Consider the following 14,008-nt stretch of genomic DNA (forward strand, 5'->3'; position numbering starts at 1 on the left):
AGTCGTTTGGAGATCGTCGCGATGGTTTCTCTTCGGAACGAAATGCGTTTTAATATCGAGTCGGAGAAGATCTGCGTTATCCTTGGAATTAATTACGAAATAAATAGCGAAAATTGTTTGGAGAAAATACGCGATGGATATTGGAATGTTACATTTTACCGTGCCATGCTGATATGAGTTTTTATTGTGTAATAGTATTATTTGAAGTATAAAAAAGAGATTACAGACAGGTTCGTAGGCCAGTTTTGTGATATATGATGTATGTAAATTATGTCCGAGTGGAATAGAGCAGCATAGAGTATGACAAGGACGAGTTAATGAGCTGTAACAAAATTTGTTTAACCCTCCGTTATGCTAAATGGATTTTTAAATGTCTTTTGATAATCTTTATACTCGTTAAAATACTTGTGTTAATTAAACATTTAAATGTATTTGTTACAGAATAATTACCGTAGCGACTCCGTCCAAAGAGAATACGAATATGTTGCCGATTTCAAACAAGACATTTTTCGAGGATCTGTGCAGTATGAATAATATATTCTTTTGAACATGCGGAGATGCTTTGTACCATCGCACATTATAACTGTAAGTACACACAATTAGTTTGTAACCTACAACGTATCTTATATTTATTGCAAATTCGGCAAATTACGTTTGCGTAAAGACGTCGGCGCTGTTATCTATTAACTTTTGACCGAAGTAATTAACCCACAACATATAACACAAGTGACCAAAGACAAATATACTCGAGTAGAACATTTGGCTCTTCTGTTTTGATTCGATCGCTTTTAAAAGCTGGGATCAAGGAAAAATAGTTTTCCGTTAATTAAAAAGAAATTACCGGCGATCAAATTATTATCCGGCGCTTTTACTCACCTCAAATAAATTAATGCTTAACGAAGTAACGCCAAATATGCACAAAAAAAAATAGGAAATAGAAAATGTGGAGCATAGACAATCGACGAACCTTGAGATAAGAAAAAAAAAAAAAAAAGAGAAAAAATAAATTTTTTTTTTAATATACATTACTGTACGCGTATACGAATCTTTGATGTATAAATAATTTATAAAATTAAAATTTCCATTTGTTATCTGCACTGATATATTCTTAAATTAATACGCACTCTAAGGATCGTCTGTGGATCCTGATAGCATTGGTCAATTTAACGCAAACGATGCATTTTGGTTTAGACATGTTCATCTGCTGCAAGCGATTATCGAATGCCGTCAAAATACGATAGCTAAGGCAATGTCGTTCACAGAATTCAAAGTAATTCGGATACCGATAATATATAATATATACAATAACGGGAATAAAATAATATGTAACAACAAATATCTCACCTAGTGAGCTGCAATAGTCCACAGGCGTGTTGTACGCATATCATGTACAAGGTTTCGACGGTAAATAGTATTGTTAAAATTACTCCGGCAATTACGAAAAAGTTTAGAATAATGAAGAGAAAATGTTTTTCCTGGTCGAAAAAGGTTTCGATTACGATCGGTAATTGATGTGGCCGGGGCTCGTTCAACGGTGCCATAACATCGAGAATATCCGGGATGAAAAACATGCCGATGAAAAGCAACATGCCAAAGTATAGGCTTACTAAAATAACAAGCAAGGCGCAGATACGCATTTTTGTAGTCGTGATATAATTTAAGTGACAAGATGTTTTATTAATTCTCCCTAACACGATATTTCCTTACGTCCTGAAACAATTGTATACAATCTCCCTTTATTCGCGTATTTCTGTATTATTTCTATTTCCTTTGCGTCGGTTAGACCACGCCAGTCGCATAGAACTTGTTCGAAAAGATGTTTTACCTGCCGATTAAGTATCACAGTTGCTCGCAACAGTTAACTCTACTATCAACGTATATGTATAATGAAATTTAATCAAGAAAAAAAAAAGGACAAAAAAGTACAAACAACTGCTGATGGTCAGTTGTTTGAGCAAAATATTGCAAATGCCAGTCGGAATCAAATAAACACCGTTCTATTTTAATTTTAATTTTTTTCTTTTTTTTTTTTAATTAATATACATTTAGCTTCTGCAATATTTTATTTGCTGCGGTACAGCATTCAAATCGTTCACTATTTTATGCTCGGCTATTACGGAAAATTTTCTTAATTAACTCACTTGTTCAGATTTGAAATATACCACGTTATATTTTACAGTGCCGATAAGAATAATAAAAGAGAAGGAAAATACTTTCGTTAGAAGATTCCTACTGTATTCAATTGTAATAAAGCTCATCAACTGAAAGTAATATTATTTAATATTATCGTTAACTGTGCATATAAACGTTTAATTTTCAAATTTAATAAGTTTAATTAGATTGTTTAATATATTACTAATTTTATATTTAAAAATAAAAAAAAAAATTATATAACAAATAAATCTTATAAAAAATAATTAAAAAATAACAAGACATGACAAACTAACAATAGTAGAGTAATATAGCAAGAGCAAAATATATCTGTTAAAATATGTACCTGCGCTGTTATACCTTCTGCCAACAAAATTGACACAAGGATCATTTTAATCCTTCTGGATCTTGGTTTTTGATAAGGCCACAGACCAATTAACGACATGAGAAGACGATTAATGTTGAAATAGCGACTTTCGAACAAATTCATTTTGATTACACGTTAGAGCTACATGAATATAAAGTAAAAAATAAGCCCTCCTTATTTCTTCCCTTTCTTTTAGTAGGTGTTATCGAACTATTTTTTTTCCCCTTTTTTTTATCTGCCTCGACAGCTTTTAACGCACTGTTATTCGAGATAATGCTAGTATCCGGTGTCTTTTAAATTAAAAATTTTTCTGTCTTTACAAAGGGAAGTAAAAAACTTGTACAGGTCAATTTCGTTAATAGATCTCTTTGTTTTATCCAGGAACGTGGGTGAATAACATGGCACAGAGGAAATTACACATAATGATAAATAATCGTTATGTTAGGTACGAAAGAAAATATATTCCCTGAAACAAAACCCTTCCCCTTTTTTTTTTCTTTCTTTCTTTTTGATTCGCGCAAACGCAATAACGCGGTTGCACTTCTTTGTCGCCATTCACGATTGAACAGTCGACCAGTGCACATTATTTTTTTTTCTCGAGATCGTGGAACGATAAAGCGTTTGTTCGACTTTTAACAAGTGAGTGTATATTAAGATGGCGATTAATATATCGTATAAACGTGTCGATTATTAATTCGTGCGCGTGATTTACTCTTGCTTTTTCTACGTTAAAAAAAAAAAAAAGTTTTAACCGACGAATATCACGACGTATTCTCCGATCAGAGATTTGATACTTCAAAATTAATATTCGCCATATAAATTCCTCTGCAGCGCGTTAATCTGCGTGGAGATGAAATAGGAACAGAAATCAGCTGGGCTTCTTTGTAAATAATAATCCCGGATCACGTAAAATTTTGAACTATCACATAAAATATTTCCAGAATTACTATACGCTTGAGTACAAGTCGTACGCATATAACGGCCGCGTTTGACTCTGAAAACCTACTTTGAAATTTTTATATGTCCCAGACATATCCGTACGTTTGAAAGCACGTGCTGCACGGATAATGGGAAGCCAAAATGGGGCTTGACTCATTTTGCAATGTATGCATCTCTCTATGTTGAACGGCATAGCGCACAGCGCTGTTAGACGAGGCTCGGCATAATTGTGCGATACGTGTATCTCGCATATCTCAGCGCACAATCCTTCCTTCCGTTTCGCCCTTCGAGAGCTACCACGCCGCATGCCTACCAAGCGCGGCTTACTCAATGTCGACGAATAACGGGGGCGGCATGTCGATATGTTGATTCGCACGTACCACATACTCGGTCGACGAAACGTTCGTTCTTCCAAACAAGTAAATCCGCACCAATTGCCGTCAATTCGTAAAAACACTGTTTAAATCGATCGCGACGTTACAATTCACAAAGATCAATTATATCGCAATGTAAGTAGAAAAATACGCAAAAAAAAATTAATAAAAAAACCAACAAAGTATAAGTATGTAGAACTTTTCCGATATTTTGTTTTTTTTTCTTTTTTTTTAATTATGCAACGTTGCTTGTAGTTATTCTTCACGATGTAGGATCGCGAACTGATAGCAATATAAATTCTACTTTGTTGCAAGATTTACGTACAAGCGTCTTTTTCTTTAATCTTGTACGGTTATGCGGTATATTAACGTGAAATGGCGGCGTCGGATATTAAATGCGGCCGTGCGGTATCTCGTATTCCCCTCGCTGGGCCCTGCATCTTTAACGGATAATACGCGGGCGAGTCGTCGTTTTGCACTCGGGGCAGTTAGGCCCCTTCGGATGCAGTTTCCTTCCCGAATTTATCGCCCGTCCGAATCACGGACAAGTCCATACGGCCTGTCCGTGGTTCCCACCTAACCCGTCCAAAAGCTCGTCGCGCCGTTTTCATTCTTGTATAAATCTCATTGCCGGCAATATATATTGCACGGTGTTTCTTTAGCCTCCCGTATCGGCCCCGTTGGATTTTATCCCGCCAACCGGATGCGAATAACCGAGATGAATCGTGGCCGGTGCCGCCTTTTAATTTCGCCCTTTATCGTTCTTATTGAACGTGCGTGCGATATTAAGTATTTCTGAGTCATCCTTATTCTTTTCAATTTCAGATGCCGATTGCAATAATAATTTCGAGACGATTTCGCATACGCAATAAAGGTAAAATGTATTAATATTCTTATATCTGAATAGATTTATATGTTGGCGAAGAAATTAACGTTTAAAATTTTTAAGATTTTAAAGAAAGAGAGAAAGAAAAAATAAAAATAAAATTAATAAATTTACAATGCAAACGACTGATGGAATAGTCACGATATTTTCAATTTAAGTTTTGTAATAAAAAAAGTTTTCTTTTTAATTTCTGTAAACATTGTTATCTATGCATGCACGAAACGCGAATAAATGATTGGCGAATTAGGAAAAGACAAATCTACGGGGTTGTATCTAATGTTCTTTGATGTAACTTTGCATTCCTTGCAGCCAAAACGATACGAGAGACGAAAGAGTTTCGGAAACACTCGCGAAACAATAGGCATAACTTCTAACACGGTTGACACGCCAGTAACCGCAAGCCGAAAGCAGCTAATACAGCAAGTTATCCACTTAGAAATCCGACGGAACATTGCGAGAGAAGAGTTTGAGGAGTCGGAGGGAGGTTGTTACCAACTTTGGATAAACCGGGCTAAGTTTCCTGGCTCGGTACTTACGGAACTGCCACGCGAAAACGTTCAAGTTTATTCTTCCCGCACGCGGACAGAGAAATACCGTGGGCATCGATTTACATAACGATTAAGTTAATTAAGCGCTTAAATGCGCTACTTATCAGAGGTTCATCCGAAGGTAACGTATCTTGAAAAATTGTCGACTTTAAAGAATAATTCACGTAACAAAATAATACGTACCTATATGTATCGAGCAAGCTTTAAAACATAACTATTTCCAAATAATTGCATTAACTGTTGTAATGTATTCGTTGCTAAAACATTGTAGGATCGTTAAATATTGCCACGTCTAAACTTAACGGCATTAAAAAAAAATAAAAAGAAAAGTTCTCGTCCACAAATTTGTACATCGCGGGAGTATTTAAAAAGAAGTTGTGCAGAGTAATATTTCAAGTTTTACCTGGACGAAGAAAATGTTTGACATCGCAATGAAATATTTTATGTCGGGGACTTTAAGCTGGCAATTTGTGTCTTACAAATGGACCGTTGTGATATTTTATCGAGAAAATATTGGATCCACTCGAGGATTTGAGATATTTCACTGGGTCCTGTTCTTTAAAGATAAGATTTTCGTTTTCCATCAAGGTCCCATATCCACGAAGTGGCAAAAAAAATGTTATCAGTTAAAAAAGAAAAAAATTATTTTAGGTAATTTTATTATTTTACACTTTCCTTCACTTTTTCGCACTGCTGTCTTTTCTTTTTAGCAATATCTTCTTACATGACGTACCTCGTAATTAAAAAATTGTGCATTCTCATATTCTTAGATTTAAAAAGAGATAATGGAGATAATTATATAATTAAACTTTCTGTCTCGGAATGCGTCTAAAATAACGTTACTGCTTCTTTATTACAACTACTACTACTACTTATTAGATTTTATCCGAATAGGTCGTGCGCCGGGAGAAAATCGAAGGATGTCTTCGACATCTCGTCAGGACGGGACCTTCTCTTCGAGCAAACACATTTCCGGCATGTTGTATAACGCAAAAGTAAAGGAGCGCAAGTACGGAGAGGGAAAATAGTGTATGCAGACACGGGCCTATATCAAAAGTTCGCTTCCGTTGGGGCCCCGCGAAAAAGGAGACGATGACATGGCTGCGTCAGATAAGTTGACTCAAGACGAAATTGGTTTCGACACGTGTCGGCAAATGTCGAACTTTCATCGTGATACCTTCACTTAGATAGACATCACTGTACTTTCGCAGTCATAGAGGGAAAGATGCAGAAATTTTTCCGAAAAAAGTACGGACGGAGATAAAAAAGAAATAATCTCTCTCACTCGTAAGTTTAATTAAATATATCTCGAAACCTTTATTATTTGTTTTTAGAATAATAATTTTTTTATCGCATTAAGTGTTGATAAGAACGGTATAAGATTATTCTTATTTTTTTATATCTTATCTTCAATAGATATAATCAAACGTAAATGTTACTTTAGAAGACAAAATATTAATATTACTTTACTTTTGCAAAAAAAAATATAAAAAAAATAAAAAAATATATCGTAACTTTCTACAGAATAAATTTAGCAGAGAAAAAATATTGCATATTTAACGTAGTTAATACCTCTCGCGATCAACGTCAATCATATTTTCAAGAGACAATTGAAATAAAAACGTAACAGATAATTTATTCAAAGTAACATACGTTGAATCTGTCATATCGTACATTTTATAAAAAAATACGTACTTTAATATTTGATTTGTCTAGATATTAAGATAAAGTGGGCTTGCTTTTACAAATTTTTATAAGAATTGTTTCGTTAGAAACAATGTTGATTAAAAATATTACTTTTCCGCGCCGCTTTTTAAAGGTACGCGGTATAATTTGCTGCAAATTGCTGATAGATATTATCGAAAGATATGCGGATATAAAATGAAAATCAGTACTCACGATATCGAAGTCCAGATTCTCGGCAATCCAGTCGCGTCCCTGTTTAAATTCATCGTGAAGGCCCATGATGTAAAGAGTATCGAGTCCATCGACGATGGTCGCGCCCATGTTCGATGCCCCGAAGATACTGGCACTGTGACCTCTCTTCGAGATCGGTCTTAATTCATTTTTTCCCCATGCATACCGCACGTAGTTGTCCCAGCCGTGCTTCATCATCTGCGATAAGAAAAAGAAAAAGAGGCACAATGAATTAACGCAAGTTTTCAAAAATAAATACGACAGCGATATTCGAATTATTCATTACAATCGCCGTAATTAATATTATAAATCATAATAATGTATCTTCCTTTTGACTTCCAACTGTTCGTGTGCACGAAAATTTCAACTCCCCGAAAGGTTTTACGGCAATTAAACGCCGCCTCACGTCAAGAATTAATCGATTAATAAATAAAAGTAATAAGTTAATTTATAATAAATTCATAGCAGGCTGTATTAAAAATATATGAGCGAAAGTCTATGTCTCAGAGTCTTAAACTCTCTTTTCTTTAATTAACGGCACGCATAGCGAAAGCATTAAAGATATCAGGTTTCTAGGATAACGCCCCACGTAGGCTGTTCCGTGAATACCAAATGCATCCGCTCGTTCGTTGACCGTTATTTCCGCTCCTCTTGATTTCTCGAGCCGTTTGTCGAGCACCCGCGGTCATGGTCGCTTCATCACATTTTTATGACGGCATAATTTAGGGCCAATATAATATCGAAAAGACCTGGCCAGTGGCATCACCAAAAGGGTCTCCCGTTCTCTCCCTTCCTTCGCTCGCGAGTGTAATAAAAAAAAAGCGCGGAAATCGGGGAGCGCGAAATGGCAGTGGAGAAGACAGAGGGACGCATCACTTTATAATCACTGCCGCGAATCGTATTTAAACGTAAATCGCGATAAATTTATATCCTGGGTCTTTTATTATTTTTTTTTTTCGCGACATGCAACGGACGTTAAACGAAAGTAACGACGCGTTCGCATAATTATTTTCAGACAGTCCATTGGTCTCGACGCGCGCGCGCGATGATAAAAATCTCTGATCATCAAGAGACTGATAACTGCGCGAGGGTGAAAACGCCGAGGCTTGGCTCATGCGGTAAATATGCAAAATTCCGCGATGATGTCGCGTTATTACACCGGTCCTAGAGAGCGCCGGCCTGGGCGACGCAGAAAATTGTAGAGGACGACCGTGCGAGTTGACGGACTTGACGGCGGTCATCGAGCGTCGTGCCGTTCAACGCCTTCCGCTATTATCCGTGTAATCATGGATAATTTGTTCCGTGGAAACCGCGGCGAATGCGCGGCACATGTCGGATCCGTAGCCGGTAATCTGGTTAACATCCATGTTAGGATTAAACCATTAGCCTCGGTGTCGGTCGGCGGATCGAAAGAGTACGGCGAGAAGCGATGCGAGAGGAAAGAGGGGGAGGGAAGGGGACGAAGATGCGAGAGGCGGACAAGGAGAAGGCAAAACCTCCCGTCGGACGTGTGGCCCCGTTCAATTATTCTCTCTTTGTTACGTCACATCCGTGGTAACCGGCTTCTCTCCCCGACTCATCCGGAGGGCCGAGCTTCCTTTCCTTTTCCCTCCCCCCTCTTTTTTTTTTCGCCTTTGTAATCCAAGAGTAATCCATTAAAACCATTTAATGCGGTTAAGCGGTAAGCACCGACTCGAATAAAGCGAACCGGTGGTGCGAAACATGCGCGCGGGACGTCTATTTTAATCGGGAATAGAATTATGCGAGATTTCTTTCCGCCGGCGTACGCTCGCAACTGAGACCGGCGAAGGTATCCCGAACGTGCTCATCGCGCGACAATTTCAGTATTGCTTTTGACTATCCCTATTTTCCCCACGCGGCGTTTGGACGAAGCTTTGCGGGATGTATTTATTACGCGGTTCGTAGGCACCGAAATTCGTCGCTAATTAATTCAAGCTTACGGATAAATTCATTATTTTATTTCCCGCGCGTAACTCGCGCGCAGACAAACCGCGATGGCAGGTCGGGCCATCGCGGGCGATATGAATTCTGTAAAGCACCCGCGGGAGCTCTCTCGCGTTTCGAGAGAGAGAAAATATCCTTTCAAATTGCCTGCGCTCCACGCATTTCCATTAATAAACAAAACACCCCCGGTGGAAGGGAGAAAAAGCAACGGTGCAGCTTCGGCGAAAAGGGGATGGGCGGGCGGGGGAGGAGGCTGGCTGCAGGACGATGCTCCGTCAGACGATTGAGTATGCATGGTGCACAAACAAAGCAAAAGCTTTGGGATACTCGAGGGGGAGGGTGCGCACACCCAGGTGCTCATCTGTGTGCGCGTGGCTGTATTGCCGATACCGGGCACGTATAAGTGTACTTAACCGTGGCGCTTTTATTTCCTCTCTTTATTTCCCGCGGTTTTCAATTTACGTTATTTATTGCCCTCCGCGACCGTCCCAGTCGGCGTCCCACCGTGATTTTGTGAGGGCACGAACTCCCTCCCCCTCATCCCCCCGTGCCCTCCCGCCGCCGGCTCGCACATCCGTCCGTGTGCGCGTGAACCGGAGCGAGCGCCATCAGGAATATACGCCCCCGTGTACGCGATATCCCCCCTTTTTTTTTTCCTTTTTTTTTACTCGCGCCCACGGTCAGCCAGCACGAGGGTCAACGTCATGAAGCCTTTTAAAAACGGTCCGCGCACGTCATAAAAATCTAACCGCCCCGATCACGCGCGGAAAGGCGAACACATTTCACGCACCGCGCCTCCGAAGAAAGCTCGATCGGACCGGGGGAAAGCTTTAACGTACGTAGCGAGAAGAAGAGGTGAACGAATCGAGTCGACGAAAGAGAAATAATGTATATTATAAAAGCAACTAAACAAAAAAAAAAGAGTGGGGAGGGGAAGTTTGATGGGAATGGAAGTTTGATGGATTTTCAATCGTTTATTCATCAGCATCAGCGATATTTAATGGCACAGAAATAATAAGTCTCCCGAGTGAAAACATATTAATATCTAATGACTTTCTCATTTGTTGACTTTACAATTATATTCATTTCGTAACGTGACAATTTTAACGTAAACGTAATATCACCGCGGTTAACGATTAAAAATTTTTTCCGCGAAAATTTCTTAAATTTTGTATTACATACGTGCAATATTTGCGTTATAATCGTCCGCGAATCGCTTTAATCCGCCCGGTAACATTTTTACACCGAACACATCAGCGAAATGCTTGCCCGACGGTTCCGCGCATCTCATTAATTTATTACATGTTTACCAGATATATTTAGCGTGCCGCGAATAGATGCATCTCTCGCGCAAAGGCGCCGTTGTATAATTGAAAGCGAACGCGCAGTGGAAAGAAATATAAATGCATATTCATGCAACGTGTTGCATGCACCTCGAGGCCTTGGGAGCGTGAGAGCAGGCGACACTAGGAAAACCGTCGCGTAAAGGACGCTGCTGGAAATTCTACTCATCTCGAGCGTCTCTTGGCACATGTACGACTCCGAGCTCAATGCGGCGGGTTTAGGTACAAACGGCCTGAGATATGTATGCGTTCGCTTTTAGAGGAACGTTACCGCGGCGGGAAGTAAGCACGAAGATCGCGTGAGGGATAAAGGAGGGAAAAGAAAGGGAAACCAGACGACGGGAAAGCTGACGAGAAACCCCACGGTCCAAAGGGGTTGCCCTCGCGAAGCCTTCAACGTGGCTTAATGTAATTACGGCTGTGTTTATTGTTGTCGGGCAAATTGCGTATTGCGCGGGAGCCCTTAAACCAGGGCGAATTAATCTTTGCTAACGATAAGTGGAGTCAATGTGGAACTGGTAGTCCCATCTCTCTTGCCGAGCGCCATTCTGCGAGATTCGCGGATGAAAGGTAGATTCGGAAAAGCCCGCGATTCCCGGGCGTCCCCGTCCCGCTTCGTCAACTCCGTACTTCCGTCATTATCCTATTCTACCCTCCCTTAACTAGCATCTTTCATTAAAGGAAGCCGTCACCATTGTGCCCAACTTGTATGACTCGATAGACAATGCGACTTTGTTGGATTCCCGCAGTTACCGTTCACGCCGCTTGCTCTCCCTCGGATTCCCTCCCGCGAAATTTCCAGATTTGTAAATGCGAACTCGCGACGAAGAGAATGCACGCCGGAGACGTTATCGTAACGAAGCACCTGGTGCACCCCGAAGTCGATGGAAGAATGTCGGATAATAATTTGTCAGCGATAAAGGCTGGAAAATATTCGAAATTCTTTTTCATCCGAATTCTCGTAAAATATTAGGCTGGTCTTTCTTAAAATATCTCATTGTCGCCGGGGATAATTATTATTTAAGTTTGAAGAAGCCGAGAATTTAATTTCGGATACGCGCGATTAAATGAAACGAGGGGGTACACGCCTTAAACGTGCGAGCATGAAAAATACGCGAGTGTTTTAATCAGTGTCGGGTTCGTGGCATGATAATGGGTGGTCACGCCTACTGCATTAGCACGACTGAAAACAATTAGTTCGACGGCTACCCACGGTACTTCGTTCGGAATTATTCAAGAACCCCGCGCTACTTAGCGATCTTCCTCGTTTCGTCTAAAATTACCACTCGCGACGCCGTCGACGAGGTCGCGCAATGAGTTTAGCGTCATTCACAACCACACAAAGAAAGGAAGCAACGCAACACGGCCACGCTAAGCTTAAAATTCAAACATGAAACCAATTGGCTTGAGTTAAAATACACGGGCTAAAGTGTTGTCACTTACTATATTAGTTAATTTCCCTGCTTTATTTTATGCCTTAGTTTCGTCTTCGTAAAAAGTAAAATAAAAGCGTACTCTCAGGTATAAAAGCTTGAAATTTTGCTTAATAAAACTTTCAAGCGCATAAAATATTTTTTAAAATAGTGCTCTATTTTGAAATTCGAATGATACCTTGTACAGTTGTATTTTTCAGCACCTTTTACGTCATAAATATAAGAAATAAAAATAAAGAAACAAATTTTAAAGATGTAGAAAAAAAAGAAAAAAAAATCGCATTGGCACCAAAAACATATCGAATAATAAAATGCTAACAGTTTTTTCGTTCGTTTTCAGATAAAAATGCGAGACGTTCATTTTGTGACATTCGATACGATCGAATTAATTAACTGCCCATCGAAATACGATCGGGACCTCTTTTCGGTGAGCACCTGCTCGTCATATGTTACTGCGAAGGACAAGAATCGATTAAACTCTAAATTGAGATGGCTGCGTTGGATCAACTTAGTCATACTAGGTACGTCATGGAACATGACACATTCGTGCGCCGGTCAATCCAGTTTGACACTTTACCGAAAAGTTATCTGTCGCTCGCGATTTTTTTTTTAACAATCGATTATTCGGAAGTTAATTGATTGAGTTCTGTTTGTCCATTTTTCGAAGTTCGGTATGTCGCGATTCATTAATTTTGCCATCAAAAATTATTGTACAAAATTTATTAAAAATTTTATAAGTTTAGTTTTATTCAACCTTTATCAATTTTCTAAAATTATTGTATAATATTGAAGATTTTATTTTATTAATTTTAATTTTAATCCAAATGTGAATATTGATGTGACAGGACGAACAAAGAGCCCACTGGTTTTCCCTTACGAATCTCTTTAATTTCCGCCGCTATTTTCTATGACTCCGCAGTGACGAACGACATGGCAATAGTAAAAACCACTGGCGAACAAAATGAGTTTTCGGAAAATGTAGGTCTGAATGTACGTTTTAAATGTAGAAAATAGATATTTCATCTCCAACTTTACATTTATTAAAGCAGAGGTAACGTAAAAAATTCGAGTTATTTTTAAATATTAAAACGCATGCAAAAATGTACTTATAATAAGTATATATAAATGTATATACGCGTAATTATGATAACATAAAATATTTCATGTAAAAATAAAAATAATTGTTATAGATGCTTACCTTCCAGCGATTTGCATAACGTCATCATATTCTCTTTCTCTTTTTTTTTTTCTAAATTTTAGCATGCAGAATAAAAATTGAGTGCGATCTTACCTCTTTGACTTTTTCGCGACGTTGATTGGTCATGTCGTCCAGAGGAGGATTCGGCGGTTTAATAACGTAAGCGCCGGGAACAGGCACGACCGCTACTTCTACCACCGAGGGCTCGAATTGTTTTCGCCTGACGCCTATGCGTCGATCACGATCTCGATCTCTATCTCTATCTTTATCTTCGATTTCAGGCTCGTCCTGGCCGGGAACCATGTTATCCTGGACCCAGGCCGGGTTCATCTGTTCGCTACGTTCTTCGGGCGCAACGCCTCGGTCGACGACACTCGCGAGATCACGTCGCGTTATAAACGTTCCGGTTAAGAGGAGAATCAGGATCACGGACAGCAGTCCGCTGATCGCTAATCTTTGCATGAGCCTCATGTCGTTTAGACACTTGCAGCTTGACCAGCCGCCTGGACTTTCGGACTGGATTGCGTTCGTATTGGCAGAGCTACGAAGAGAATGCGAAAAGTTCCTTGTCAAATAAATAAACCGAGGATTCTCGTGGCGGAACCTACTGATGTAATGGCAACCGTTTTCAAATAATTAAAGTGCTTTAAATTGGCAAAAGTTGACGGAAATAAATTAAAAAATAAAATAAAATATAAAAAAACGCATTGATATTTTTATAAAAAATAATTTTTATCAAGACGAATAAAAATGTTTTAATTAAAGATTTTAATACTCTGCGGACGGAATTAATTTTTGATTTGAGCATTCTTCTAAAAATTCTTCTGCCAAAGTTTCGCCGCTCCATTGAGCAATTTAATGCTAATGTCGCGGACCAATTTAAAAAG

General features: G+C 39.1%; 2 protein-coding genes and 1 long non-coding RNA gene across 8 annotated transcripts in view; 1 reads left to right on the forward strand and 2 right to left on the reverse strand.

The window, feature by feature from the left end:
- The window catches only part of LOC139101547 (uncharacterized), a 95,676-nt gene extending 82,564 nt beyond the window's left edge, over positions 1 to 13,112 (forward strand). For 2 of the 5 annotated variants that reach the window (XR_011545565.1, XR_011545564.1), the window contains exons 5-10: positions 442 to 585; positions 4,657 to 4,705; positions 5,027 to 5,916; positions 6,160 to 6,552; positions 12,264 to 12,444; positions 12,769 to 13,112. This is a non-coding gene — a long non-coding RNA (uncharacterized lncRNA). Of the gene's footprint in view, positions 1 to 441; positions 586 to 1,191; positions 1,271 to 4,656; positions 4,706 to 5,026; positions 5,917 to 6,159; positions 6,553 to 12,263; positions 12,445 to 12,768 lie in introns of all 5 variants that reach the window. The other 3 variants (XR_011545568.1, XR_011545567.1, XR_011545566.1) reach the window with 3 other exon arrangements.
- Positions 1 to 14,008, reverse strand: part of Alpha-man-ia (alpha-Mannosidase class I a) — a 299,072-nt gene that overhangs the window by 87,501 nt on the left and 197,563 nt on the right. The window contains exons 3-4 of one of the 2 annotated variants that reach the window (XM_070654712.1): positions 13,215 to 13,662; positions 7,165 to 7,380 (exon numbers count right to left, since the gene is read on the reverse strand). In XM_070654712.1, coding sequence (XP_070510813.1) covers positions 7,165 to 7,380; positions 13,215 to 13,592 — 594 coding nt within the window. In that variant the 5' untranslated portion in view covers positions 13,593 to 13,662. The remainder of the gene's footprint in view (positions 1 to 7,164; positions 7,381 to 13,214; positions 13,663 to 14,008) is intronic. The other variant, XM_070654711.1, reaches the window with a different exon arrangement.
- LOC139101541 (odorant receptor 22a-like) lies at positions 72 to 3,687 on the reverse strand. Its single transcript, XM_070654755.1, has 8 exons — positions 2,498 to 3,687; positions 2,142 to 2,261; positions 1,708 to 1,825; positions 1,345 to 1,606; positions 1,125 to 1,241; positions 877 to 967; positions 653 to 795; positions 72 to 583 (listed from the first exon to the last, which is right to left on the reverse strand). Exons 1-8 carry the CDS (start codon positions 2,639 to 2,641, stop codon positions 436 to 438), a joined length of 1,143 nt encoding a protein of 380 aa, XP_070510856.1. The 5' UTR covers positions 2,642 to 3,687; the 3' UTR covers positions 72 to 435.

The sequence above is a fragment of the Cardiocondyla obscurior genome, linkage group LG04, assembly GCF_019399895.1.
Source record: "Cardiocondyla obscurior isolate alpha-2009 linkage group LG04, Cobs3.1, whole genome shotgun sequence".
Taxonomy (NCBI): Eukaryota; Metazoa; Arthropoda; class Insecta; order Hymenoptera; family Formicidae; genus Cardiocondyla; species Cardiocondyla obscurior.

What these genes read in the sequence shown, in the direction of transcription:
- LOC139101541 (XM_070654755.1), bottom strand. Translation starts at nt 2,641, where the DNA reads ATGAATTTGTTCGAAAGTCGCTATTTCAACATTAATCGTCTTCTCATG. An exon ending in GGACTATTGCAGCTCACTAG is followed by an intron (nt 1,242 to 1,344) that starts GTGAGATATTTG and finishes ACATTGCCTTAG; the next exon opens with CTATCGTATTTTGACGGCAT. An exon ending in TAAGCATTAATTTATTTGAG is followed by an intron (nt 796 to 876) that starts GTGAGTAAAAGC and finishes CCTTGATCCCAG; the next exon opens with CTTTTAAAAGCGATCGAATC.